The sequence below is a fragment of the Magnolia sinica genome, chromosome 12 (assembly GCF_029962835.1).
Source record: "Magnolia sinica isolate HGM2019 chromosome 12, MsV1, whole genome shotgun sequence".
In the NCBI taxonomy this organism is placed as follows: domain Eukaryota; kingdom Viridiplantae; phylum Streptophyta; class Magnoliopsida; order Magnoliales; family Magnoliaceae; genus Magnolia; species Magnolia sinica.
The window spans coordinates 7,215,323-7,242,631 of NC_080584.1; the positions used below are offsets into that span (position 1 = coordinate 7,215,323).

Genomic DNA, 27,309 nt, shown 5'->3' on the forward strand with positions numbered 1-27,309 from the left:
CTAGGGTATAAGTCTCAGGTTGAGTCGACTCAGGTTAATGACGTGTAACTCAGGGTCATGCGCAAATGCCAATTACATGTTAAGAGTTACCGGAATTCTATAGGAAGGATCACGGGAATCTACGGAATGGTACGGACTGTGATACTGGTCTTACAGGTGGCCCCATTGGTAGAATTGCCTTGAGGTTAGGTAAGCGAATTTGGGCGAGTATGGATGGGCGACAGTAGTTGAACTACATGGGTCGTTTGTATTCGATGTCGTCCATTTTATACACGCTTGGAATCGCAAGGTCTAGTCCATGTACTGACCATTCATGTTTGTTAACCATGTTTGCCCACACCTGTATGGAACTTGGAATACCCTTCAACCATTGGAGCCCATTGACAACCATTTGCAACCGATCCACTGACTCGAGAGTCGGGCATGGTGGCATGGGATACTATGTCCGAGCTGTCGGCCTACGCTGGGGTGACACGTCTCCTCATAGTTACCGTGAGCGATCCCACATCTCAGCACTCCCCATGTGCTTGAGGTCGAGGATGGAGAACCCGACGGAATCAAGGATCGCGGGGCCTTGGCCTCGCAACCAGTTTAGGGCATTGACATCGTGGGGTGTACTAGTTTCCCCAAGCTGTTGTTTGAATGGACTTAACATGCATGATATAATAATACATGCACATGGATTAAAAAGATTAGTTAGGATTTTATGAATGTATTGCATTTCATTAAATTCATAATATAATTGATATTTATGTAACTTAAAACTAATAGCACCCACTGATTTGATCACTCACTCCTACTATGGGATGGTGTTTTAAAACACCAACCAGACTCTCCCGTAGTTGCAAGTGACGCAGAGTATGAGGAGTTTGGTGGCGCGAGTCTTAATAAGGAGGACGAGTTGTCTTACTTCCAGTTGATGGGCGGATTTCCATCAGCCTAGTAGACGGATCTTGCATCGCTAGGTGTTGAACTCAGCTCATCATTCTTTTTGGACATATAATTTTGTGATTTTGTTGGGCAACGCCTTGTGCGACCCATTCATATTATTTTGGACTTGTATATATTTAGCTTCTTTCATTTCAATTGACTAGTTCTAATTGTGCTTCATGTTTCAAGAAATTTTCATATCGCGCATGTAAACCTAATTAAACGCAAATTAGCAAAATTAGTTATAAGTGATACTTGGGAACTTGGGAGTCGAGTGCATGCATGACCTTCAATTTTAAGGGCGTTACACTAGGATCGACCATGCATTATGTAAATGTAATGAATGATGGATGATATGTAGATGCATATTCTTTATATTTAGCATAGTTGTCTCGATCAGAATATTCACATATGAATTTAGCGTGCAATTATCATAACAAAATACTCAAATCAGTATATTAATCAATCAAACAATCACAAATGATTTATTTTAATTTTAATGAATCATGAAACAAATTAGATTACTCACATGAGTCTGATGGTGTAAAATCCATAAGGTAATTAGGTTGGTTTAAATTCAAAGATCCTATCAGTTATATTAACAACATTACTATTCACCTAGTTATTTTATATGGTGGGGCCCACCTTAATATACATCCTAAGTGACCAAATCCTAAATGATCAAATAATTAAAATTATATGTTTATTTAAATTTAATTATCAATATTTAGATTTTTTTTAAAGATCCTGAAATTGAATGTCAAATAATTAATCGGAGTAGCCCACCGGATGATCGGATCATCTAGATTCTTCAGGTGTTACCATGTTTTGCCTCTACACATTAGATGGATGTTGTGGATCTAACCACACATACACCGATGACCCATCTCGACCTTTCATGCCAAGTGATATCAACACTCGCGTAAAAATCTATGATTCCTTTATTAAATACTTAGATCTGACTAATGTGGCCCATCCGATGGTCAGATTGATCTGAAAATTAGAGCCCTTATATATTTTAGCCTTATGGATCATATGATCCGTACAGATCTATCTTAACATAATCAGATTCCATCCATTTAATTTATTCATAAAATATTAGTAACCAGATATGAAATTATAAAAACATTACTTTATTAAAATTGACTATATACACCCATACAATGATTGTGTAGATGATCCACACCATCCATTATATAGATTAAGAAAAAATTAACAACATAGTAAAAAAATTAAAAAGATCTAATGATTAGAACTTACTTGATCGAGTTTTCTTAAAATCTCATCTCCCTTATTATCAGAGTTTCCTATTTTTTTTCTATTAAGCAGAAACCTCTATCCCATTTTTTAAAGAAATTTCTGATAGGATGAGCACATCATTTTTTATGACATTTGATTAAAAAATTTATTGTTACTACTCTAAAAATTGATTCCTGAATTTTTCTCTCAACTAAGAATGTCTCTACCAACTCAAATATTGACTTATTTTTATTTTTTATTTAAAAATAAAATCTTTAAATATTTATTTTAAATTTTTTAATGCACCAAAATTTAGGGTTGTTCCACACGCCATCCATCCCTTCTCTCTTATCATTTAAAGATATGTATGCAAAAATTAGGCATATTCAAAGCTCAAGTGGACCACACCAAATAATAGCTTGAGTTGCATTAATGCACACAACATTGGATGCAAGAGTAATCAGTGGTGTAGCCCACTTGAGCGCTGGATCTTCCTCATTTTTGTATGCATCCGTTAAAATAATCTGAGAAAAATAATGAACGGGGAAGATAAACAGATAAATAGCGGTGGGCCCACCCACAGAACTGCCCGTTCGTGGCTAGAAACGGGGAGACAGTAGGACGCAATCCGCGTCCGTATAGTGGCTGACAAATCTAGTTTTACAGATTGTCCGTTTGGTGGGCCCTGGTATTGATTGGCTATAGACAAGAAATCACATTCATCAGTTATAATCGTCTGAGTTCTACTAAAGTTGATAGTTGTTATTTTTTGTTTTGCAGCTGTCAATTTGAAGGAAACCGGTCAGGGAGAAGACCTGGTGACTCGAATATGTGGGGCCCACTGTGATCTATATGTTTCATCCACACCATCCATCAGTTTTTTCTCAGATCATTTTACAACGAGGCAGATCCAAAACTCAAGCGGACCACGCCACAGGAAACAGTACGGATTGAACGTCTACCGTTGGAAACTTCCCTGGGCTAAAGAAGTTTTGAATCAGGCTGATATTTGCATTTTACCTTCATTCAGGTTCATCCAAGTCAGTATAACATTGTAAACATGTTTTGATGGTAAATAAACATTGCGGTGGGCCCAGGAAGGTTTCAACGGTGGAGCCATTATCCCCACTTTTTCTTACGGTGTGGTCCACTTGAGCTTTGGATCTGTCTCATTTTTGGCATTATAGCCAAAATGATCTGGAAAAACGGATGGACGGCGTGGATAAAACACATACATTATGGTGGACCCCACAGAGTCTGATCACCAGTGGATCTCCAGGCCATCAGCGTCCACCGGTTAGACTGTAAATGCCGTTTAATCTATGCCATCAAAGATGGGCACACTGAATAGATGGTCAACGGCGGACGTTTTTCTCTATCATTTTTGTTGTGGGTTGTGCCTATGCATTTGTTCACATCATAATATAGGTGATGAAAGGGACGAAAGGAATTGAATTGGATAAGCACGACTTTGGCTGTTGTTATTTATTTATTTTTCTGCTGGAGTTATATAATACTCTGGCAGTCTACGACCACTTGATACACAGTCACTGAGAATTTGCACACGTGGCATACATCAACTCAAATTATACTGACTATATTTTGGATCCCACTGTGTCTAACTCACAACCCCAAAATCAGATTGTTTGAGGAATCATGAGCTCTGATTCGTGATTCCGAAATAGGACCATTGGGTTGTTTTCATTTTAGCCGTCCAATAAATACTCACCAATCGGATAGTCAGATATTCAAATAATCATTGTTTTTGGGTCATTATACGTTTAAGCTGGGATACGTAACTTGGATGGTTTGATTTCAGTTACCTATTTCCAAGTGCCTGTGTATCATCCATCACAGTCTGCCAGAGTATTAAAATTCTTCTCTTCTTATTTTTTTGTTTGCTAATGCCTGCGGGGTCCACACGGCCTGAATATTGCAAGCGTGCAGCTCCATGGTCGAGGTTGTATTAATCTCCCTCCTCATAGTACACATGGGAAACATATCAAGTGATCTGAACCGTTGATCTGGAGGTTCACTTAGGTAGGTGGGTGGCAGGAAAAAAGTCACCGTGATTATACAACTATCACCGACCAGTTGCTGCGAGTTTTGGTGGACAACTAATGTGGATTTCAAATGGGCAGTTCGAGAAAAAAAAGAGAGAACCTCTGTACGTTACACGTGTACGGTTGAGATTAAGGGGAACGGATTAGCTGTTACCCGGGTAACAGCATAGTGGGTGTTACCCTTACTGAGTGGGGGCCACCTTGATGAATTTTTTTTCACATCCATGCCGTCCATACATTATTAAATCACATTTAAGGACGTTATATAAAAAATTATGCATTAAAAATCTCCGGTGGACCAAAATACTGGAAAAAGTGGTGATTGACCATTAAGAGCTTTTTGTAGGCCACAAAAGTTTTGTATAAATCTATTCTTTTCATATTCCCTTAATCCAGTTCTTTTTTACTTATCAATGGGTTGGATGGAAAATATACATTATGGATCTTCTTACAGTGGGCCCTGGGATTTTTTTTTTTTATGGTGAGCAATCAATCATCACTGTTTCTTGTGGTGTGGCCCACCTGAGATTTGTTTATTCTTGATTTTTAGGACCGTTTACTAAAATAGTCTGTAAAAACATATGGACAGAGTGGATATACAGAATATGATAAAAGTGGGTCCTATAGTAAGGGTACTTATGTGGGTATCACCCAATCCGCGGCTGAGATTGACTGCTTGATAGGTCTTTTGGGATTCGCCATACACATGTCAGGATATGGTCCATTAATTAGGTTGGGCCCACCTTAAGTCACTATAAGAAAGAAGCTCCACTCATCGGGTGAGCCTATTGGTGCATGGTGATTATAAAGCTTATCTCATCCTTTTTTTCAACCGTCCGTGTTGCTCATCAATTTATTGTGTATTTAATAAATGAAATCATATTTTTTTGGACCATTTCATTTTAATTATTTATTCAATCTGATAAACGGTCTGGATCCCTAATACGTGTCCCAGAAACTCACGTGTTCCGCGAATAGTCTTTCGGTATCTTCTCTCGCGACTTGTGCAATCACTTATATACAGCAGAGTTATTTGATGCTCTGGCAGCGTACGACGGCTGATACGCTGGCACTCAGAAGTTGTGAATATGGCCTACATTAACTCAAATTTAGCCGAATAAATTGTGGGTCCCACTGTACGATACATCAGATTGTTTTAATGATCCTCACCTCTGACTCGTGGTCACTTGTTTTTGAAATAAGAAGAGTGGATATTTGACATTTCTAACCGTCAAATAAACGTCCATCAATCAAATATTCAGATAACTAAATTAGACCAATATTTAGTTGATGTCACATCCAATATGGGTGATATAATTTGAACATTTTAAATTTAGTTATTTTTGTGCCACGTATGCAATTTCTAAGTGCCTGAGTAGCATCCACTACACCCTGCCAGAGTATCAAAGCTTTACTCTTCTCTATTGGCGGTTGGTAAGGGAAAAGTTGAGTCTGCGAGTATCCCACACGCAGCCTTCCACACACATCATCTACACGCATCAAAATATGCCGACCATGAGCTTTTGTAAGACATCCGAGCCGTGTATCACGTGGGACCCACCATTTAGATCTTGGAACTAGAACATCAGTACATTTAACGATTAGGGGACCCACAATTTAGATCTTGGAACTAGAACATCAGTACATTTTACGGTTGTGGCCTACTTTATGGGACGCGGATTAGATACTGTAGCCAGATTCGCTACTGAAGTGACGTCACCAAGTTCTGTGGACCCCACTATGATGTATGTGTTGTATCCACAACGTTCATTCATTTGGAGATATTATTTTAAGGCATAATCAAGAGCACGAGGTAGATCCAAAGCTTTAGTGGACCCCACCAAAGAAAACAGCGGGAAGATTGATGCCCACCGTTGAAACCTTCCTGAGGCCCACCACGATGTCTTTTTCGAAATCCACCTGTTCAAAAGTTAACAAAGACATTAAAGAAGTGAAAACACAAATATCAGCTTGATCCAAAACTTCTGTGGCATTTAGAAGTTTGTAACGGTGGTGTCACTCTTCCCACTGTTTTTTGTGGTGGGGTCCACTGGAGCTTTGGATGTGACTAATTCTTTGGATCTTATCTTAAAATGATCTCTCCAGATGGATGAACGGCGTGGATACAAAACATACATCATGGTATGTCTCACAGAACTTGGTGACGTCACTTCAGTAGCAGTCTCGCTACTCAACCTGTCAGTAGCCAATCCGCGCCCCCACTTTATGCTTAAAAAAACCCGTTTTTTCATAAAGGCTTTTACTATTATAGCTCCAGTGATCCAAACAGCTCAATTGGGGTCTTTTCCTGTGATCCAAACCATAGATCTAATGCCAAACATAGCTGATGGTGGTTGCCTAAAAAATTCAACAAGATTCGAGGATTGTAAACTTTCGATCAATGTTCAGAATTGCTGAACGGTGGATTTAAATGATCAAAGGGTTGAAATGAATCTGTTTACCTTATCACCGTGAGATAGATCATATAAACGGTCTGGATCATTGAACACAAACCCAAATCCAATGATTATAGTCCACACGCGTACTACCATGGGATGTACTGCACAAAATTGATTCCCTTGTGCATTCTAATAGATCAATCTGAACCGTACATTAAATTAAGAACGTTTTTATGGGCCATGTTTAAAAAATTACGTTAATTAGGCGACCCAATCCATCCTTTATTTATCCTTATTTATTTTAGCCATCAATGTTTGAATCATCAATGGGATGGTTATAATTGAATTAAAAAAATTATTTCTTTAGAATTATAGGCAATCCATGATGGTCCCCACCAAATAGATTGATCAGATTGTTTCTTAGACCTATTTTCTGTAATTAATCCTAACCGTCCATATTTAAGGCCATTGATCAAATGGTTAATTTTCATCGGATCAATGTGAACAATCTACATCAATGGATTGGATGTGTCCCAATGTAAGTAGGAGCACCACAACTTATGGTGCGCACTCCGAGCATTTCTCTTCAAAAATAATATAATAAGTTGGTATTTGGATTCGGTAGTGACCCTCCATTGCCTACCTAGGTACGGGTCGGTGCTGGAATAGCTACATGGGCTCCATCCTGATGTATATGTTTTATCCATACCATCCATCTGTTTTTCCAGCTAATTTTAGTACATGTCCCCAAAAAAAGGGACAGATCCAGTTCTTAGAAAGACCACACCACAGAAAAAAATGGTGATTGAATGCTAGCCATTAAAAATTTCATAGGGCCTACTGTTGATTAGGTCACACACAAATATTGTGCCCCCTAGAGAAGTTTTTAGGTCACAAAGACATGAAAGAAGGGAAAACGCAAATATCAGCTCATCCAAAACTAACGTGGCCCTAAAGAAGTTTTTAATGGTGGGCAATTAATCAGCACTGTTTCCTATGGTGTGGTCCACCTGAAATTTTGGTCTGTCCCATTTTTGGGTTCATGCAATAAAATGAGCTGGAAAACTGTATGGACGGCGTGGATAAAACACATACACCATGTTGGGGCCCACAAAGCTTTTTCCCGTCGGTACTGGATGGGTCACTACCGAATTCGACTCAAATTCAGATTTTACCTGATACACAGTTCGGATGCCTCACACATGCGCCAGGTTCACACGAGTGGCTGCGTGTTGATGTTTGCGTCTAGAAGGATGCGTCCTGCGTGTAGGTCTACAAGTGCCCTTGAAAGTAGAGAGAGAGAGAGAGAGGTAGGTTGCGGAGAGTCGAAGCGAGTCTCGAACAGTTACAGTCGTTTCTGGGAGTTGAGAGGATTTTCCGGAATATATATATATATATTTTCCTTCTCATAGATTTTCGTCGTTGGATCTTCCAGGTACGATGCTTTCTCTCTCTTTCTGATCCGGTGTGCAATCTCCGCCGTTGGATTTTCTTTAGAAATGAGGTTTCTCGAGCGAGATTAGGGTTTTGTTTAGTAATGTTTGTTTTTTATTGGAATTATGAGGGTTTGGGGGTTGAATTTCGTGAGATAGGAGTGTTTGTAGGGAAGAATTTGGGTTTTCTTTGTAATATTTGGATTTGCAAAATTGGAGTGATTTATCGTGGCTTTTGGTTGAATTTAGTTCAGAAATGACGATCTTTATGCAATTTGTGGATTTAATCGTTTTTTTTAGTAGGATTTTTTGTTTTTTGTTTTTTTAAGTTGTAGTGTATGAATTTGGGATTTTTATGACAAATGAAGATCTATTTTGGCAATTTTATGGATTCGGATTTGTCTGCTGTGGTTTTTGGTTGAATTTGGTGCAGAAATGAGGGGTTTTTCTATATTCTCAGTGGATTTAGTTTTTCTATTTTTTGCAATTTTTTTTGGATTCCATTTTGATTATTATTATTATATTATTTTTTGGAGGTTTAGTGTTTGAATTCGGTGCAGACTAGTGTGTTTATGTGGATACTTTCCGAAATTTTTTTATTTTTATTTTAAATTGAAGGAGTTTTTAAGAAAATAGTAGTTTTTTTTTTTTTGGTAATTTTCTGGAATTAGGGTGCGTTTTGGTTGAATTTGGTGGAGGAACTTGGGAGTTTGTTATTGGTGTAGTGTATGGAATTGGATAGGCCCTTTTCAGATTTCCAGTAGAATTAGCATGTGTTTGGACGCCCAAGTGAATTGAATTTTGAATGGTCGTTTCTATCAAGACAAGGGGAAGTGTACAAAATTACGCGTCTTTATCATTCAACTTGTAAGTTGAAGTTAACGTAATTGGAGTGATAATGGATGAAACCACATTTTGGTTATTCCTGCTTTGTAAAACTAATAATCACAATTCAATTCAATAGTTCATTGAAACATGGCCCTTTATTTTTGTATTTTATGGAATTCAGTTGATTTTTTTTCTTTTTCTTTTGGTGATCAAATTTGGTGCAGAACTGAGTATTTGTTTGCATTGATAATTCAGGACATTCTTATGACAATTGAAGAAGTTCTGTAAATATCTGTTGCTAATTTGGGTGAATTTGTTAATTTCTGAATTCAGATATTTTAAATATCCATGGCTAATTTGGGGGAGTTTGTTAATATCTGGATTCAGAAATTTTAGTTTCGGTTTTTGGAGTGGGATTTGGCATATGGATGATGATTTGTAGTGGAAGTTAATGTTTTTTCCCCTTCTTTCTTCTTCTTCTGAGTTAAGTGTAGACATAAATTTATCAGAGGTTAAGGTCTGTTGTTGTTTTGATCTTTTTATTTATTTATTTATTCTTCTTCCTGCTTTTTTGTGTTTTTGTGTTTTTTTTTTTTTTTTGGTGGCGGGGGGTCATAGTTGGAGACATATTTAGATATGCCTAGAGCTGGGCAAAACAGATCCGATCCGGTGGATCCGACCCGATCAGACCCGATCAAACCTGATCCGAACCGAACCGACGGCCTGGATTGGTGCGGATCGAGTTAGGTAATTCAGATCCGAATGATTTTCGGATCGGGATCGGATCGTGGTCAATCCGGACTGATCCGATCCGAAACCTGATCCGATCAGATCAGACCCAATCCGGAGTGGATAAACCACATGCATTCACGGTGGGCCCCAACAGAGTTTACTCAGTAGTTAGTACCAGAATCGGATTGGCTATTCCCCTGGTTTTGAAACTAAACATGAGAGAGAGATTTTGAAAGAGGAGAGAGAAAAACAGAGATAGAGATTTAGAGAGAGAGGAGAGGAATGTCTGATGGTTGGTTCTCTGTGGGCCCCACCATGATTTATGTGTTTCATCCATGCCGTCCATTCATTTTTCTAGATCATTTTATTGTATAAAACCAAAAATGAGGTGTATCCCAATCTCAAGTGGACCACATTATAGGAAACGGTGTTGAGTGAAAATTGACCATTAAAAATTTTATCGGGGTCATAAACGTTTTGGATCAGGCTGATCTTTGTTTTTCCCTTCATTTGGGTTTGTATCGCCTAATCAACAGATTGGATGTTGAATAACAGTATAGTGGGCCTTAGGAGGATTTTAATGGAGGATATCCAACCATTATTGTTTTCCTGTGGTGTGGTCCACTTGAGATTTTTATCCCTCTAATATTTTGTATCAAGCCTTAAAATGATCTGTAAAAATGGATGAACCGCATCGATGAAATACATACATCATGGTGGGGCCCACAGATCACCGAACACCAGCAGGGGAGTAGCCAATCCGTTGCCGTCAGTACCAGTGTACCACACACCAGTCACTAGCTATACTATATAGCTGTTGTAGGCTTGTAGCTAGGCTAGGTATGTGGCGTGCGAAGACGAGTAATGACGCTCCTTGAGCTCCGAGTTGTACGAACGGTTCAAAGGAGATCAAAGTTATATGGGCCCCACAGTGATGTATTTATTATATCTACACCGTTCATATATTTTTAGAGATCATTATAGAGCATTATTAAAAAAATAAATAATATCCAAAGATCATCTGGACCACACCACAAATAGCAGCAGAGAATAATTTTCACCGTTAAACAATTCTTGTGGTCCACTTGTTAGTTAGATCTGTCTTATTTTTTGTCTCAAGCCTTTAGACGAGCTCGCCAAATGGATGGACGGTTTGGATATAACACATACCCCATGATCAGACCCACAGAACTTGCTAACGTCAATATAGTAAGACTTGCGTGAAAATGATGTCATTGCACGAAATGTCAACACTATAACACGTTATACGTCCGATGAAAGCATGGATACAGTTCTTTTAGAGCCATGTGGGGCCCACCTTGATGTACATGTTCTATGTTTTATCTTAGCCATTCATCCATTTTGACATATCATTCTAGGCCTTGAGCACAAAAATGCGGTATATTGAAGGCTGAAGTGGACCACACCACATGAAACAGTTGGATTAAATTCATACGATCCGAATCATACCCAACCTGATCCGACTCGGTTTCCCTGACCAAGTCGGACTCGATTCGGGTCGGGCCAACCATGCATCGGATCGGTCCAAGTCAGGTGACCTAGACTCGGTCCCGGATCGGATCGAGTTCGGGTTAGGCCATTGAGATTTCGGATCGGATCGAGTTGGACCCAATCCGATCCGATCCGGACCGTTGCCCAGCTCTAGATATGCCCCTAATCATCATTGGATTGGATATCCATGATAAACAGGTTAACATCTGTTTGGAAGTTTGGACATTGGAGACGCATTCTGGAAACAACATCTGGAAATAATGTATATTTGCTGCAAATTTGAATCCATTATCGGATGGAAAACCGAACAACTAACACCCATCTGTCCCAAAATGCAGAAGTGCGCAAGTCTCCCAAAGTTTTAACAGTCAATTGATTTTCAAAAGTTGAGGGTTGAATTTGGTGCATAATTGAGATTTTAGTAAACATCAGGCCTATGAGGATTTCTCATCAATAACGAGGCATTCTGTTAAATACAGAGAATGACTGGCTCCAGATTTCTTGCACTATGGAATATCACTCCTTTGATTAGTTATGATGATTTGCCTTGGAGTGCTAACTTCGTTCATGGAAAGAGGCTCTTGAGTGGTTGGTTTGAATTTGACACGGATTCTTCTCTTTGTCAACCTGGTGGTTGGTTTTTGTGTCCTGTGGGACTTTTCTGGCTTCACAAACAGAGCTTTGTTTCCCCAGCCAGCTGCAACATTAGCATCCTTCAGCTTGAAATCACAGCTATAAGAGCTGCTGTGGATTATGGTCTTAGGTGTGGCCTGTCAAATGTGCTCTTTGAATCCGATTCTTTATTGGTCATCAAGATTATAAAGGTCGAAATCTGCTGCCTTTGGGAAGTCACTGCTGTGCTCAATGCCAGATCTGCCCTTAGAAAATTACTGGTGAATGGTAGCCTTCTCATGGCGTGAAACAGCTGAGTTGCTAATTATCTGCTTGGGCTTCCTGCTGCTGCTTGGTTATTGCTGTCCAAGTTGGATCTCAACCTCGGCTCCAGAGAATTATGATGAAGATCATAGAGGGGTCCAGTTCTGGAGAAAAATGTAGCCTGTTTCTCTTGCAGCTGTTTGTCTTTTGTTTTTCTTCTAGGCCTTGTGGCATCTCCCTTTTGCCTTCTCATCTTTCTCTTTTAGTTGTTGGTGGGGGTCTTGCTGAACCTTAGGCTTATCAATAATGAAAAAGTCGTGTCTTATTTATTTATTTATTTCGGTAGCACCTTAAGCACTTTTTGCATTATATTATTATTTGCTGTGTAAAGAGATGAATTCTGTTTGTTTACCTTGTTTTGACAATTTTGGGTTGATATTTGATGCAGAATCATGGTTTGTTAAAATTTTCGTTGGTGCTTGTGTAGGAAAGAAGAGCATGCATTTGGGATTATGTTGTTATAATTGAAATGGATTCTGCAAGGAGCTGGTTTCACAGATTCAAACCTAGAAGTGACAAATCGAAGTCGTCGCCAACTAAGAAGAAGGAAACGGAGAATGGGAAACATGGACAGAAGCCCCCCATTGATGAGGCACCTTCAAATATCACAAAACAGAAGGTTGCTGCTGCTAAACAGTACATTGAGAACCATTACAAGTCTCAGATGAAGTGCTTGCAAGAGAGAAAGGAGAGGTACATTCTGTAATTCCATTTTTTCTTATCTAAAGAGGCTTTGACTGTTGCAATGCTAGAAAAGAAGCCCAGAGAAAAGGAGTGGCACAGGACATTTTTTCCTCCTTAAACATGCATGCTTCAATACTCATACACAACACAGAGAGGGGTGAGGCCTTTTCACTTAATATTTGGACTTGGACAAAAAAATGGTACATTATCTATTCTGAACTATCTGGGTATCTAGGATGCATACATGTGGCCAGAATTGTTTTCAAATGAAGTTGCTGCCCTGCTGGGTGAATGCATGTGTGGGAAAGTCAAATTTGGTTTACCAAACAAGAAGAACGTAGTTAGCCTACTTATCAAATGAGTAGCATGTTGGATGCTACTCCTGCATAGGCGGCGCGGTTGTGTGGGAGCCTCCTCCTCGTAGGCGGTTTCTTTGAGAAGAGGAAATTGAGGAATACGTGGTTCTGCTGGAATGTTTCCATTTCTTTGCTCCTAATCCATCTAAGCTGGACAAATTGGTGTGGACAGCTGACAAATCTGGGATTTTTCCAGTAAAGTCTTTCTATTCCTCTTTAAGAGGGATTATTTGTAAGGAAGATGCGAGGAGCACATGCCGTGTCTGGTCTTACAAAGTTCACTCTAAGTTAGCAGCTTTCGGTTGGTTGCTTGGTTGGAGGAAGGTCGTTACCATCGACAAAAGCTATGGTTATCCCAAGCATTTGCAGCTTGTGCGTGCATAAGGAGTTCATCAACCATCTTTTCCTCCATTGCCCCTTTCTAGGCCCGATTTGGGCAGATATTCTAAGCTGGTTTCATATGGTGTGGTCCGCGCCAGCGTTGGTGGACCATTTGCTTCTTTCTTGGCATGGGGCGAGGCTAGGGACCCATAAGAACCTGTTGTGGAGAATGTCTTTGCTGGGGATTTGGTGGGCCGTTTGGGAAGAAATGAATAGTAGGTGTTTCAATAATTCGAGTAGGCCTGTAGAGGGTATATCCCATGGGACTAGAGGGGCTGGTTATCGAATGGGCTAGTGCTATTTTATCTTTAAAAGGATGCAATTTGGATTTTCTTAAGTAGTACCAGGTTGCGGTCTCGGCGCCTCTGTTTGTAGTAGTTTCTGTTTTTCTGTCTGATAAAAGCTTTCGTTACCTTGCAAAAAGAAGAAGAAGAAGAAGAAGAAGAAGAAGAATGTAGTTAGCCTGTATGGTTTGATACATGTGCTTGGTTCAATCAGCTAAGTACACATATGAGTGAAACTCAAAATTTAATAACTAATTAGATACTTTCAAATGCTTTTTTTTTTTTTAAAATTTTTTTGTTTCCATGTGCTGAGCTGTTGTTTTTTGTTAAAATATTTAGCATCTCCTCAAGAATTTGCAACTGGATTGAACCACTCTAGCATATGCTTCTTGCCAACTAATTATTTCCTTATCTTCTAGTGTTAAAGAAATAGTTTAGATCATCTAGCATATTTAAGTTATTCCTTTGAAATTTGCTATCATTGATGCCAGACGCTGGATGTTGGAGAGAAAGCTTGCTGATGCTGAAGTTTCGAAGGAAGAGCAGAACGATCTTCTAAAATACTTGGAGAAAAAGGAAACTGAATATATGCGTCGTCAAAGACATAAAATGGGTGTTGACGACTTTGAGCTCCTTACAATCATAGGAAGGGGCGCATTTGGGGAGGTATCTCTTTCTATGGTTCTTGTTATTTCATTTCCTTAATTTTTTGTAGAAAATTATATTAACCAGAAATTAGGAATTTGTTGTTTATGCTAACCCTCTTGGATCTATATGCCCTTTTATCTACTCTTGGCAACACAGCAGTACAAAGTTATAATATTGCATCACCAAAAGTAGTAAAAAGAGTGCATCTATAGAAAAAATAAATAAATAGTGGATCCCAAAAATAATTAATCTGAGTTCATTATCTTGTTAATCTAACATTTTGGGGGTTGTAAGGGCCAATTTGTGTCAAAGTCATACGCTGGCGTTGTTTTACCTTGTTGGATCATGGGCTGCACCACCCTATTATTCTTTTCCAGGGTCCTTGATCATCTCTGATCCAGGGTCCTTTCTAGCTCCAAAACCAAGCTTTATCTCTTGGTCTTGCTCCCTTCCTCCTTGCAGATCTCATCAGGCTCCATGGTCACCTCCACCAATCTGTTAATTTTGCAATTTGACAGTTGAGGGAGCTAGATACTGTTTGGATGGGATATTTTAATTCCCCCTTAAATAGATTGAATTAACTACTCTAATTACATCAATTTCTTTGATGGTTTGTCAAGCTTCCTTAAATTCAGGGAGTCAATTCGACATGTTTGCCATGACTATGCAGGTGAGACTCTGTAGAGAAAAGACCACAGACCATGTCTATGCTATGAAAAAACTCAAGAAATCAGAGATGCTTCGTAGGGGTCAGGTATTGTTACATGATAATCTCTTCTTATTTGCTTGTCTTATTTTTCTTTCTCACAATCTTGTTTTTGGTAACATTTTTTTAGGTGGAGCATGTTAAAGCTGAGAGGAATCTCCTTGCTGAGGTTGACTGTCCCTGCATCGTTAAACTTTACTGCTCCTTTCAAGATGAAGAGTTTTTGTATCTCATCATGGAATATCTTCCTGGTGGAGATATGATGACATTGCTAATGCGCAAGGATACCTTAACTGAAGATGAGGCTAGATTTTATGTTGGGCAAACAGTCTTAGCGATTGAATCCATTCACAAACGCAACTACATCCACAGGCCTGTCTTAGTGTTTCCCATTTTACTTATATTAAAACATCTTGAATGGTCGAACCCAACTTGAAAAAAAATCACCTTAACATGCGTATTTTTTGTTCTTTTGTATAGGGATATCAAGCCTGACAACTTGTTGCTTGATCGTTATGGCCATATGAAGCTTTCAGATTTTGGATTGTGTAAACCCTTGGACTGTAGTAGTTTTCCGAATCTTCACGAGAATGACTCTGCAATGGGAAAAAATTTCAGACCTACACTGGAAACTGATAAGCGCTCAATTGAACCTGCTGTACTGAAGCGTACACAGCAGGAACAGTTGTTACATTGGCAGAAAAACAGGAGAATGTTGGTAAGTCTGCCATGATTCCCATTTATCATTTTAGCTTCCCAGCCTGCAACTGTTAATTATCGTTGTGGATGTATGAGATGATGTAAAATCTTGAATCATAAGTGCAAGTACCAAGTTGAAGATTTTGAAGTTTCAATTATGGAATATATTTTGCTATGTGCTTTCTGATGCAGGCTTATTCTACTGTTGGTACTCCTGACTATATTGCTCCTGAAGTTTTGCTGAAGAAAGGATATGGAATGGAGTGCGATTGGTTAGTTACGTTGTTCTCATTTATTTCTTTTATTTCACAAATTTCCATTGCTCTATTCCTGACTTTTGTCATAGGTGGTCACTTGGAGCAATCATGTATGAGATGCTTGTGGGCTATCCACCATTTTATTCTGAAGAACCAATGTCAACCTGTAGAAAGGTATGTGCCCAATTTGATTTGGAAGGCTACCTCTCTGTGGAATGTGGGTTGGTAAATGGTAGTATATTTTATCTGTCAGAATAATGATAGGAGATTTCTTGAAGCATTTATTCTACTCTTTCGCTTCTTTTTCATTAAGAGATCATGAAATTTATGTGGATGCATCTATGGTTTAAAATATTGTTTAATATGATTTGGTTTAATCAGAGTTGTATTGGTTTTAGCATGAGTGGGACCATACAGTGGTCTGGAAGTTAAAAAGACCCCCTGACTCCTCCCAGTTGCACTGAGTCATACCAAGTCATAACTGAGTCAGGTCCAGTCTTGCTGAGTTGCATATAATTACTCATGTGTTGAAGTATATAAAGGTGACTGTTTTGTGAAAACACCCATTTCATACAGTTCTTTCATTTATAAGGCTTTGGGAGGAGGGAAAGATGTTTCAAGTTGTATGTTGCTGTTTCTTTTGACTAAAACACATTTTTAACCCAAGTTCTGTGAATTTAGGTTTAAAATTTCTGATTATTTCATTTTTTCTCATTTTCCTTAAAAAAAATTTTCCTGATTTTTTAAAAATGATCTTTAACACCTTCCCCAACTCGCCCTGTTTGGGATGGCTCTTATTGGCTTTGGCAATAAGACTAGGTCTCAGACATGGGCGAGTCGTGCACTGAAACCACTGTTTTAAAATTTAAACCATACAGGCACCCTAAACCCATTTAAAGGCTGAATTTACTAGCAAATGCTTGCTTGATCTGACGGCATAGCAAGAAATATCCTGCCATAGGATAGGCATGAGTAGGGATTTTAAAGATTAGAGCTCCAAAATATTACAACCATTCCTCAAGGCATCTTGGTTAGATTAGTACTTATTATAGTTTTCTATTGCCAAGAAACTATTCAATCCTTCATATCAGCACGGTATAAAGTGCATATGGGGTCTGGTTTGGTGATCCAAACAGTGGATTGGATGAACCCCCATCATGGTGGGGGATGCCCTGGAAATTTCCTAGACTGGTGGCCTATAAATAAACAGTCGAGAAAATACAGCTATGGTCCATGTTCAACAGAAGTAAGGCCAAACATCGGAGGATAGCTTCTTCTAATCTGGGGGATTTCAAGGGTATCCCGCTCCATGGTGGGTCTATCAGATCAACAGCTTGGTAGGGTACCATGAACTCTGTATGGAATCGTGCACATCATTAAACTACGAAGCATCGGGTCCACCCTATAATTCCACTTGGTTAGCATTGAGCCTTCTGGTAATGGTAACTTGTGGTTGATATATATTCAGAAACAATTAGTTGGTTTGTCCTACACATTGTGCAGATAGTGAACTGGAGAACTCACTTGAAATTCCCTGAGGAGGCAAATCTGTCAGCTGAAGCTAAAGATCTCATCTGCAAACTGCTGTGCAATGTGGAACGGAGGCTTGGGACTAAAGGAGCTCATGAAATAAAGGTATGCATTTTCTTCACTTCAATGTCTCTTTATTTTGTGTTTTAAAAGTGAGTGAAATTTGAAGTGAGTGTTTGACATTGGGATATTCCTTAGGCACACCCGTGGTTTCAAGGCATCCAGTGGGACAAACTATATCAGATGGAAGCTGCTTTTATACCAGAGGTTAATGATGAGTTGGATACTCAGAATTTTGAGAAGTTTGAGGAGGTACGGCGTGCTCTAAGTCTTTCATATATGGGTTTTAAAGTATGCTACCTTATTCCTGAATCTTGAGAAACTCTTCTTTACATGCCTGAAAGTACACATGCTCTGCTGCTCAAACAGGAACTCTACCTGCGGCAGATGTACATCTGCAGTTGTCATAGCTGAGATTATGCCAACATGTCAGATGTGCACGAGATCTGGGCTGTTCATTTGGTGGGGGTTCACTTATAATGTTCTCTATACCAAAAATAGACTGTTCTGTTCCACCTGTGCCAATGTGCCGGACATGTACATTGAATGTGGTCCGCTGGTTAACTTTTTCTAACTGCCAAATTTTGTATAAATGTGGTCCACATGATGAGCAGGGTGGCCTATTTTTGGGTCAGGCCACATTAACAATGGGCTGAACCTGGCGGAAAATCCAGATCATTCGCACCCATGCCATGGTGGCATTTGTTGGTGTCTGGGTTTGGCAACTGCAGATATGTTTCTTTGCAAGTAGCATGTTGCTGGACTCAAGCATAATGAAACATAAGCTCCAGTTGATTCATGTCAGGCATTGAATCCTTGACACATCAATTAGGGTTTGCTTTAAAAAAAATCGTATAATGTATTTCCTTTAGATTCCTGTTTGAGAATGCTCCTCCAAAGACTGCAGTGCGAAATTCGAAGTGCATTTAGTTTCTTGTCATGTCTTAAACACATATCAAAATAGCATGGCTGTTGAGATGCATTTCTTGTACATGGAAATCTCTAGAGGAGAATGGGCTTCTTTCTTCCCATACGTAGGAACTATCATGTCATCTGTTGGCCATTACAATATAAGTCACATGATCATCATTTGTCACATTTTCCATTTTTTTCTCCTTAGGCACCAAGTGGAATGATGGAAAAGGATTCATGTAGCTGAACCGCAATTAATTGGGATAAGGCTTAGATGATGATGATGTTTAGTAGATAAGAAAAAATTGCCAGAGTTTCATAGTTTCTTGTATTTCTTATGTGCATTGAAACCATATTTCTAAAACTTCGTGACCTGACTTGAAACTCGGCCGAATTAACTCAACTCGGCAAGATTTCAAGCTGAGACACCATGAAACTCAATTGTTAGAGTGACTTTTATCTCGACTCAACGTGACTCACCCAATCACTCGACTTGGTCAACTTGGCGCAACTTACCATGACTCGAACTAAGTCAACTACTTGAAAAGTACTTTTTCGATAAAAAAGTAGGAGGGAGGGCTCAAACCCCATAACTCTCTCGAAAGTACCAATGTCTCTAGCCAGCATGCCCATCGCTGTTGTTTGGTATTTCTACCATTTTTATTTTTTATCCTTGTACAACAATGTGAAGTGTGAGGACCATTGAGACAAGTGAATTCCCAATTATTGTAGGCTTGCACTGAGGGTTGGAATTGAACCCTCATCCTTTCGCATTGGTTATGGACAAGGTAACAGGGCATTTGTAGGAGATCTAAGGTATTCAAAATTGGTTATGTAACAGCCGTTACGTAACGGTAACAGTCATAACCGTTATGCGTTACGGGGTTGAAACGATTATAACTGCCATTACAGAAAAAACAGGCTATAACGGTTCCGTAACGGCCGATACGAGGACCGTAACGGCCAATACAAGGACTGTAACGGCCGATACGACCCGTATCATAATGGTAACGGTGGTAGCCATTACAGCCATCGTTACCGTTTTGGAACACCTTGAGGAGATCCTGTGTTATTTGTTGTTTGTAGATGACATCGTTTTGATTGACAAGATGAGAGGGGGCGTAAATACAAAGCTAGATTTATGGATGGGTACTTTAAAATCTAAAGGATTTATAATTAGTCTGACTACCAGTATATAGAGTGCAATTTTAGTAACAATAAGAGTGGAAACAAGGAATTAGTTAAGATAGTTGACCAAGAATCTTTCCAAAATGACCACTTCCAGTATCTTGGGTCGATAATTCATGAGACTGGGGAGATTGAGAACGATGTTACCCAAATAATTCAAATCAGGGAGAAGAAATGGAGATGTGCCTCTGGAGTTTTATGTGATTGTTGTGTACCACTCAAATTGATATGCGCCTTTTATGAGATAGAATGTTGGGTAGTTAAGGAAAAAATGTTCATTAGATGAATATAGCTAAAATGAGGATGTTTAATGCAAGACAACTAACCACTTGCTCTAAAAGCTCGAACTGATAGAGCGTAGCTCAAGCCCCACTTCTCATGTCTTAGGTCCTCGGCCAAACCCCCGTCATGGGCCCCACATCACATGGGTTCCACCTCACATGGGCCGCCCATCCTGAGTGTGCCCTTGCATCCCACGAGTCACCCCACTCAAGCCCAGTGTGAAAATGCCCCTGCATTAATCACCCTTGGTGAGGAGTCTCAAAAAAGAGACTCTCGCTCTGATATCATTTTGATGCAAGACAACTAACCACTTATTCTAAAAGCTTAAACTGATATAGCAGGGTGAATCAATCCCTTTATCTCATAGCACAAGCTCCACTTCTCATGGGTTAGGTCCTCGGTCGAAACCCTCCTCGTGGGCTCCACATCACATGAGTTCTACCTCACACGAGCCACCCACCTCACATTGGCGGCCCACCCTGAGTGTGCCCCTGCATCCCACAGGCCACCCTACTGGAGCCCGGTGTGAAAATGCCATTGCATCAATGTTGAGATGGATGAGTGACAAGATGAGGAGGAAGGATAGAATTAGAAATGAACGCATTCGAGGGAACTTAGGAGCAACACCATTGGGTAATAAGAAGAGGGAAAGTAGACTTAGTGTGGACATGTGCAATTAGCCAATTACAGGCCAGGAAATGCACTGGTTAGAAGGAGTGAGTTGGTGCAAGTTGAAGGCTTTAAACCGACAAGGGAAGACCCGAAAGGATGTGTGTGGAGGTAGTAAGAAAAGACTTGATGATCCATGGTCTAACTAAGTCATGGCTTTTAATAGAGTGAAATGATGGAGCAAGATTCATGTAGCCAACCCCAATTGGGATGATGATTTTTTTTTTTGATGATGACATCAACAACAATGTAAAATATTTACAATAATTATTACACTTCGAGTCAACCTTACCCGTCTGACCATCGAGTCTTGTCTTGTTTTCGAGTTTTTGAACTATGATGGAAAGTAGTACTGAACTAGGATGGAAAGTAGTACTGACCATAGAGAGGTGGTGGTATCAATAACAAAGCACAAGCACTAAATCGACATCCTAAAATTTCAAGTGCACTTTGTATTAACTTTGGAATGCCGGAAGGTGTTTTATCTGGCATAATTGATCATATTTAGGGCCATCAAAGGGCGGAGCCTGTGTTTGTTTGGGTCCAGTTCTTGAACTGATCAGGCCAGTCTATTCAAAATTTAGATTTTGCCAGCCGACCCACACCTAGTGATATTTCATGCATGAGATAATAACAGCCAACAGCTATTTAAAGGATATATAATGCTTCAATGCTGACGATGAATCTATGATTAGTGATCACTGATGTTCTAACTACAAACATTTAAAGGTGGGTCTGCTCTGAGGTTTGATAAGGTTTGCTGGTCCCACTATCCATTGGCTTTGCTGAATTATTCTAGCTTGGCGGGTGTGCATGTGTTGATCTCCTATTTTGTCCGTGTGAATTTTGGGTGCGTTCCTTTTGTCATTTATCTCATGTTGTTGTGAATGCAGATGGGAACTCCGATTCAAACTTCATCAAAATCAGGCCCATGGAGAAAGGTAAATTTTGGAGCATCTGCCTATGAGTTCCTGATGTGCTGTACTTATATGTTCTTTCTCTGACAATTTTGGGCTTACAGTTCTTATGCTCGTTGCTAGTTTTACATGGGCAGTTTTATTGTTGCTTTATATGCTGAACTATGTTCAGCCTGCATGAACTCTCCACATGCACCCATACATAGTTGTGGGGCACCACGCTACACATCAGGTGAACCCTACATTGCAGATGACCTGGCCCAAAATTAGGTTGGTCTACCAATTGGGTGCGGGCCATGTGAAATAATGGACGCCCACTCAACGAGGGGTAAATCCATGAATGTTCAAATGCATTATCATGTTTGGAGGTGTTCTCTGATTAGATGGTAAATGGGTGTATATCTGATTATCTAGACTTCATGAGCTCTGTCCTTTTTCAGTTTTTTTGGTCTTTGGATTTATATAATTAAAGTCATGAAAACGGTAGATGAGGATTTGGTAAGTTACGACATAAAATATAATAAATGTCCATACAAAACATGCCTATCTACATCTCTTCACAATTCAAAACTTACATTCAGTTGAAGCTGCATGAACTGTCTGTGAGTCAGTTATGAGACCTTAACCCTTCAAAGCCTTGGGGTACCATGTTGGACGAGACACAACATGAATATGGAAGGCAATCGAAAGTTTGCTGGGCTTGTTGGATAGTCCGGATCAATGATACTTAAATTGCCAACCCCCTACATTTTCCATCCCGAGTCACGTGATCTGGAGTATGGGCCATTTGGGATCTGGATTGCTACTTTACCTATCTGAAATCCAAAACCATGGTTCTGTTATTTTATTGTTAATTAAGTTGCGAAGTTATAGATATTATACCTTGATTTATCCAATAGCATATATAATGTAATACTATACCTGTGGGATCTATAATGTAATATTCATCATGTCACATATAAAATAAATATCAATTTGTATCACACATGCTTAGTATAGGAAAACACTTGCGTACTTCGTGTAGGTACCTACATGAACACTTTCTCTAATGGGGGAAATGATTTTGATGAAAATCCATTATGTCCATCAGGTGCATCACCCCTTGTTTAGCCTTGATACAAAAAAAGAGGCTAATTCAACACTCAGGCGGGCCACCCCATAAAAATAAACTAAAAACCTCTAAATTCTCATAGAATGGCCCACCTTGGTTTTGGAATACTATGATTTTTGGGTAATTTTTTCATCATGATGAGGGATATCAGATGAATGGATTGGATGGCATTTAAACCCCATGGCGGGCCCTACACAAGACTAATGGTGGGCGCCCGAGTTTTTTGGATGGTTAGATTTTTGGGATTCAAAGGTGAACATGAGGTAGCGTACCTGATAGATGGGGTGATGCAAGACAATTAACTACTTGCTTTAAAAGCTCAAATTGATAGAGCATGGTGAATCAATCCATTTATCTCATAGCCTAGACCCCACATTCCATGAGTTAGGACCTCGACCGAACCCTCCTCGTGGGCCCCATGTCACATGAGTTCGACTTCACACTCACATGGGCCGCCCACCCCGAGTGTGCCCCGACATCCCACAGGCTACCCCACTCGAGCCCAATGTGAACTACATTATGGGATCTCATGAAAGTTCACCCATGTGGCTCTTGGTCCATGATGTGCCTAGCGCGGGGTATGTTTGTGCAGCTCCTTGTATGTGTTGGAGTGACTCACATAATTGTACCTATAGCATACCACATACTGGAGTCAAGGTGTTCCATATCTATTATGATATAGTTGTAAAGGCCGATACATATAGGTAACGATTGTGAACGTTATGCGATACGAGGGTGAAACGGGGCAGTTGGTTTTTTGGGACTGTATCGGCCGTTATGGGAGCCGTAACTACTGTTATGGGGCATAAAGATCATCATTCATTACCCTTGTAAGGGTCAAAAAGTTGTTTTTTTTTTTACCTTTTCTTTTTACATCCATTTTTGTCATCATTTTTTCCACTTTTCTCATTATACAAACTTTCTTAGATTGTTCTACAACATATTTTGACCACTCTTTCTATAGTTTTTAGGATTAAAACCATAGACTGAAGTGATTTAGGCAAATAGAAACACCGAGGGCCTTTTAAAAAAAAAATCGGAAAAAATGGTGCTTATGCCTTTTTTTTTTTTTTCCCGATTTCTAGTTCTAATATTTGATTGTGATGTATAAATATTAGAGACACATAACCATGTTCATTAATTCACTAGACAACCAAATACAACACTCTCACTAAAGAATGGACCAGACGCTACAATAAACATGTTCAAAACAAAAAATGAATACATATTTGGAATATCTACATTATTTTGGATTAAGTATTTTTCCAGAAATTTTCTACAAATAAAATTTCAACCGTTACAGGGGTTGTAACGGTCATTATGGCCGATACTTGTATCAGTAACGATGGTGGCCATTACGGCTACCGTTACTGATACGGAATACCTTGATCGGAGTGAGCCACTTAACTACCATTTACCACATGATCCTACATGTATCATACCATGTACTTGTTGTTGTATATCATGTACGGGAGTTACCCACAATCCCTAAGAGCATTGAATCATCTCTGTATTTAAAAATAAAATAAAATTGCGAACTTAATATAATAATGATTTGTATTGATACTTGTGATTGTTAATCCATAAATGCTTTATCTAATCAACATCTTGATTATGCTAATGTATTTCTTTTTCTTTTTCTTACAGATGCTTTCATCCAAGGATGTGAATTTTGTGGGTTATACTTACAAGAACTTTGAAATTGTCAATGAGGATCCTGTGCCCGGCCTTGGTCTCTCTCTCTCTCTCTCTCTCTCTCTCTCTCTCTCACATTTTTCACCACTGTACATAGGGGTGCCCTGCTTACATTTAAGATCGCCATGGTCAAAGGTTTAAATTTCCACAGCAACCCATCCATCTGTGACATGTCCCATTGTATAGATGGTTTTAATCATAGAAGCATGACCCAGATCCAAAAATGCTTTTAAGCTACACTTGTACGTTGAATGGGACCACTTATAGGTATCTTGGCATCGTCCATCCTTTTCTATTACACAGACCCACATGGTGATTGGATCGGGCCAGGCCATTCATCATTGGCCCTGGCCTGGCCCAGATACTGGGCTTAGATTTCAAGCCCACCCATGGCCCTTGGCCCAAGTTTAGGGGCCCAATTCTGTCCCTACTCCTAGCCCATTGCCATCCCAAAGCGTAATGCACCCACACGCAAAATGCATTCAATTGGTCCATCCCTTATGTTGGCACTTGGAATCTGATAAAATGCTGCCTTTTAATTAGTCTGCTGACAGTTGCATTATACTCTAATTCACACAGCGGAGCTGAAGAAAAAGAGTAATAAGCCAAAGAGGCCCTCAATCAAGTCCCTATTTGGTACGCTCTTCTGTCACTTAATTTTCTTTTTGGGGATTTAATTTGATGCTCTGGCTTAGTGTGGCACTTGATACATGGGCACTTAGGCATTGTATACATGGCATACATCAACATTTAAACAGACTAAGTATGGAACCCACTGTTGCGCCGATATCAGATTGGTTGAGCAATCATAGCCTCCCATTTTTGGACGATTGTTTGTTGGAAATATAGCCATTGGATATTGTTCATTTTTGACCATCCAACAAATGTCCAATTCCCGTGGTCAGATGATGAAATGAGCATAATTTTTTGTTCATGATACATCTAAACTGGGACCCATAATTTGGACGGTTTAATTTGAATTACTTGAATGCCATGTATGCAATTTTAAGTAATTTCTAAATGCCTGCACATCCAAGTTTCTCTCTTTCGTACTTGGTTTCTCAAGTTTGCCTAAGGAATGGTAACATCACATACGTGCGTGTGACATCTGGACATGCCCTGTCATGGATGGGCCATATTGCAAAAATCACGCTAATCAAATGACCCATAACCATCCCGATTAGTGAAGAATTTAAAAATGACTAAAAGAAATGGGCTGCCTCTACTTGAGAGCAAGGGGGTTTGGTTTTTAGGCTATTGTCCCCATCCATGGTGGGCCCCATTGAATGCATGTGGTTTTCAATCTTGCATCTGGTTTTAGCGTTTTCTAACTACTGATTTGCATGCTGAAACCTGTATGCACATGGATATCACACAAGACACGGCTGCCACTCCCGATCAGCCCATCCAAGGAAGCTTTCTCAACCTGTTGCCAACACAGCTGGAGGTCTCCGAGAGCCCTGAGCTGTCACTCCGCCCTGCTAGACCGCCACCATATCGGCCCCCACCTGTGCACAGATAGCAAGCAAAGCTTCACCAGTAACTGTTCATAGCTGAAGCAGTAAAAGAAAAAAAGAAAAAAGAAAAAAAAAAATCAAATCCTGGTTTTTGTCTGTTCTCCATTCTGCAAAATATAAAGCTGTTGTAGCCTAGAATCTCCTTTTAAGGGTTTGTGTCGCAGATCTCTCAATTTTCATCCCATACAAAAAAGAGGGTTGAAACAGATGGGATGCGTTTGGGGGTGTCATCAAATACATTGAAAATCCTAAATATTATTATTATATTTTTTTGGTTGGAGTTGATAATAACATGTACTATATATGTAGATTTTGATGCATGTGAAGGTACAGTCATATACTGTGGCAATGGACTTGGCGGCCCGGCTTTTGACCAGGCTAGGATCTATCATGGGATGTACTGTCTGATCAATTGTCAAGCTGGACTTTTGTTCAAGTCATTTTAGCATGGCCTGCTTTCATTTGTACATGAATTTTTATCCTATAAATTTGCCGTTTCGAAGATCGGACGTTGGTTTCATTTCTCTAAATTTCTACGCATGTGCATCCTGCTTGTTCAATGGGTGGATTTGGAACATTCATATGGTAAACATGGATTTGATTAATTTTCGGACAGGGTTAGGCTCAGCCTTGGGTCGTTTTGCTAGGCCCATGGCGGGCTCTGGACTCCGCCGTTGAAGCGTCCGTCGAGGGCCATCCCATTGTTAGCTGTGATGGCAAATTAACTGGGTTGAGGCTGATGGAAGTCCCAAGTCCATCCCCCAAGATAGGGAATTTGGCCTGTTGGGGTTGCCCACCATCAAATAAACAGGTTGGGCCTTTATGCAGATGCTAGGCATCTCCTTTCATGATTGAAAGATCTTAAACATCCAACCTTGGGTTGTTTACCTGGGCCGTCTCTGTATTCATTTGTGGGTGTGATGTGAGGTTGTTTCTTCTACTAATCTGAGGGATTATAAGGGCAATCCCCCCATCTACGCTGTGGCCAATCACATCGGCATCGCGGATTGCCAGGAAACCATGGGCCCCACGTGTTCATAGGACCCTTGTAATTCATGATGAAAAGAGCACAACATGATTGAACAGGGACCGGCCGCCAGCAGCACTTTGGGGGGATGGTATAGATGGAGTGAGGTCAATCACCACTTTGAATAGGAAGTGGACTGTTGCTTTTATGTTTTATGTTCTGTCTTTTGCAATTTTGCATGGGATGCTTGGAGGGAAGCCATCATTCCCTTTGAGAAAGGGATTTGGAGAGGGATCCTTGGCCTTTGATGTTTGTAGTGGTGGGGGTGTTGCCCACCACCTCTAGATTCTACTCCTGTAGAGGGTGGAGATAAA

The 27,309-nt window shown here is 39.8% G+C and overlaps 1 protein-coding gene across 1 annotated transcript; it reads left to right on the top strand.

Annotated features, from left to right (window-relative positions):
- Positions 1-7,904: 7,904 nt before the first annotated feature.
- On the top strand, positions 7,905-26,414 carry LOC131220855 (uncharacterized). Its single transcript, XM_058215705.1, has 14 exons — positions 7,905-8,066; positions 12,500-12,765; positions 14,269-14,443; positions 15,096-15,179; positions 15,262-15,503; positions 15,612-15,849; positions 16,023-16,102; positions 16,177-16,261; positions 17,591-17,722; positions 17,816-17,929; positions 21,622-21,669; positions 24,404-24,488; positions 25,031-25,087; positions 25,831-26,414. Exons 2-14 carry the CDS (start codon positions 12,542-12,544, stop codon positions 25,971-25,973), a joined length of 1,707 nt encoding a protein of 568 aa, XP_058071688.1. The 5' UTR covers positions 7,905-8,066; positions 12,500-12,541; the 3' UTR covers positions 25,974-26,414.
- Positions 26,415-27,309: the final 895 nt, after the last annotated feature.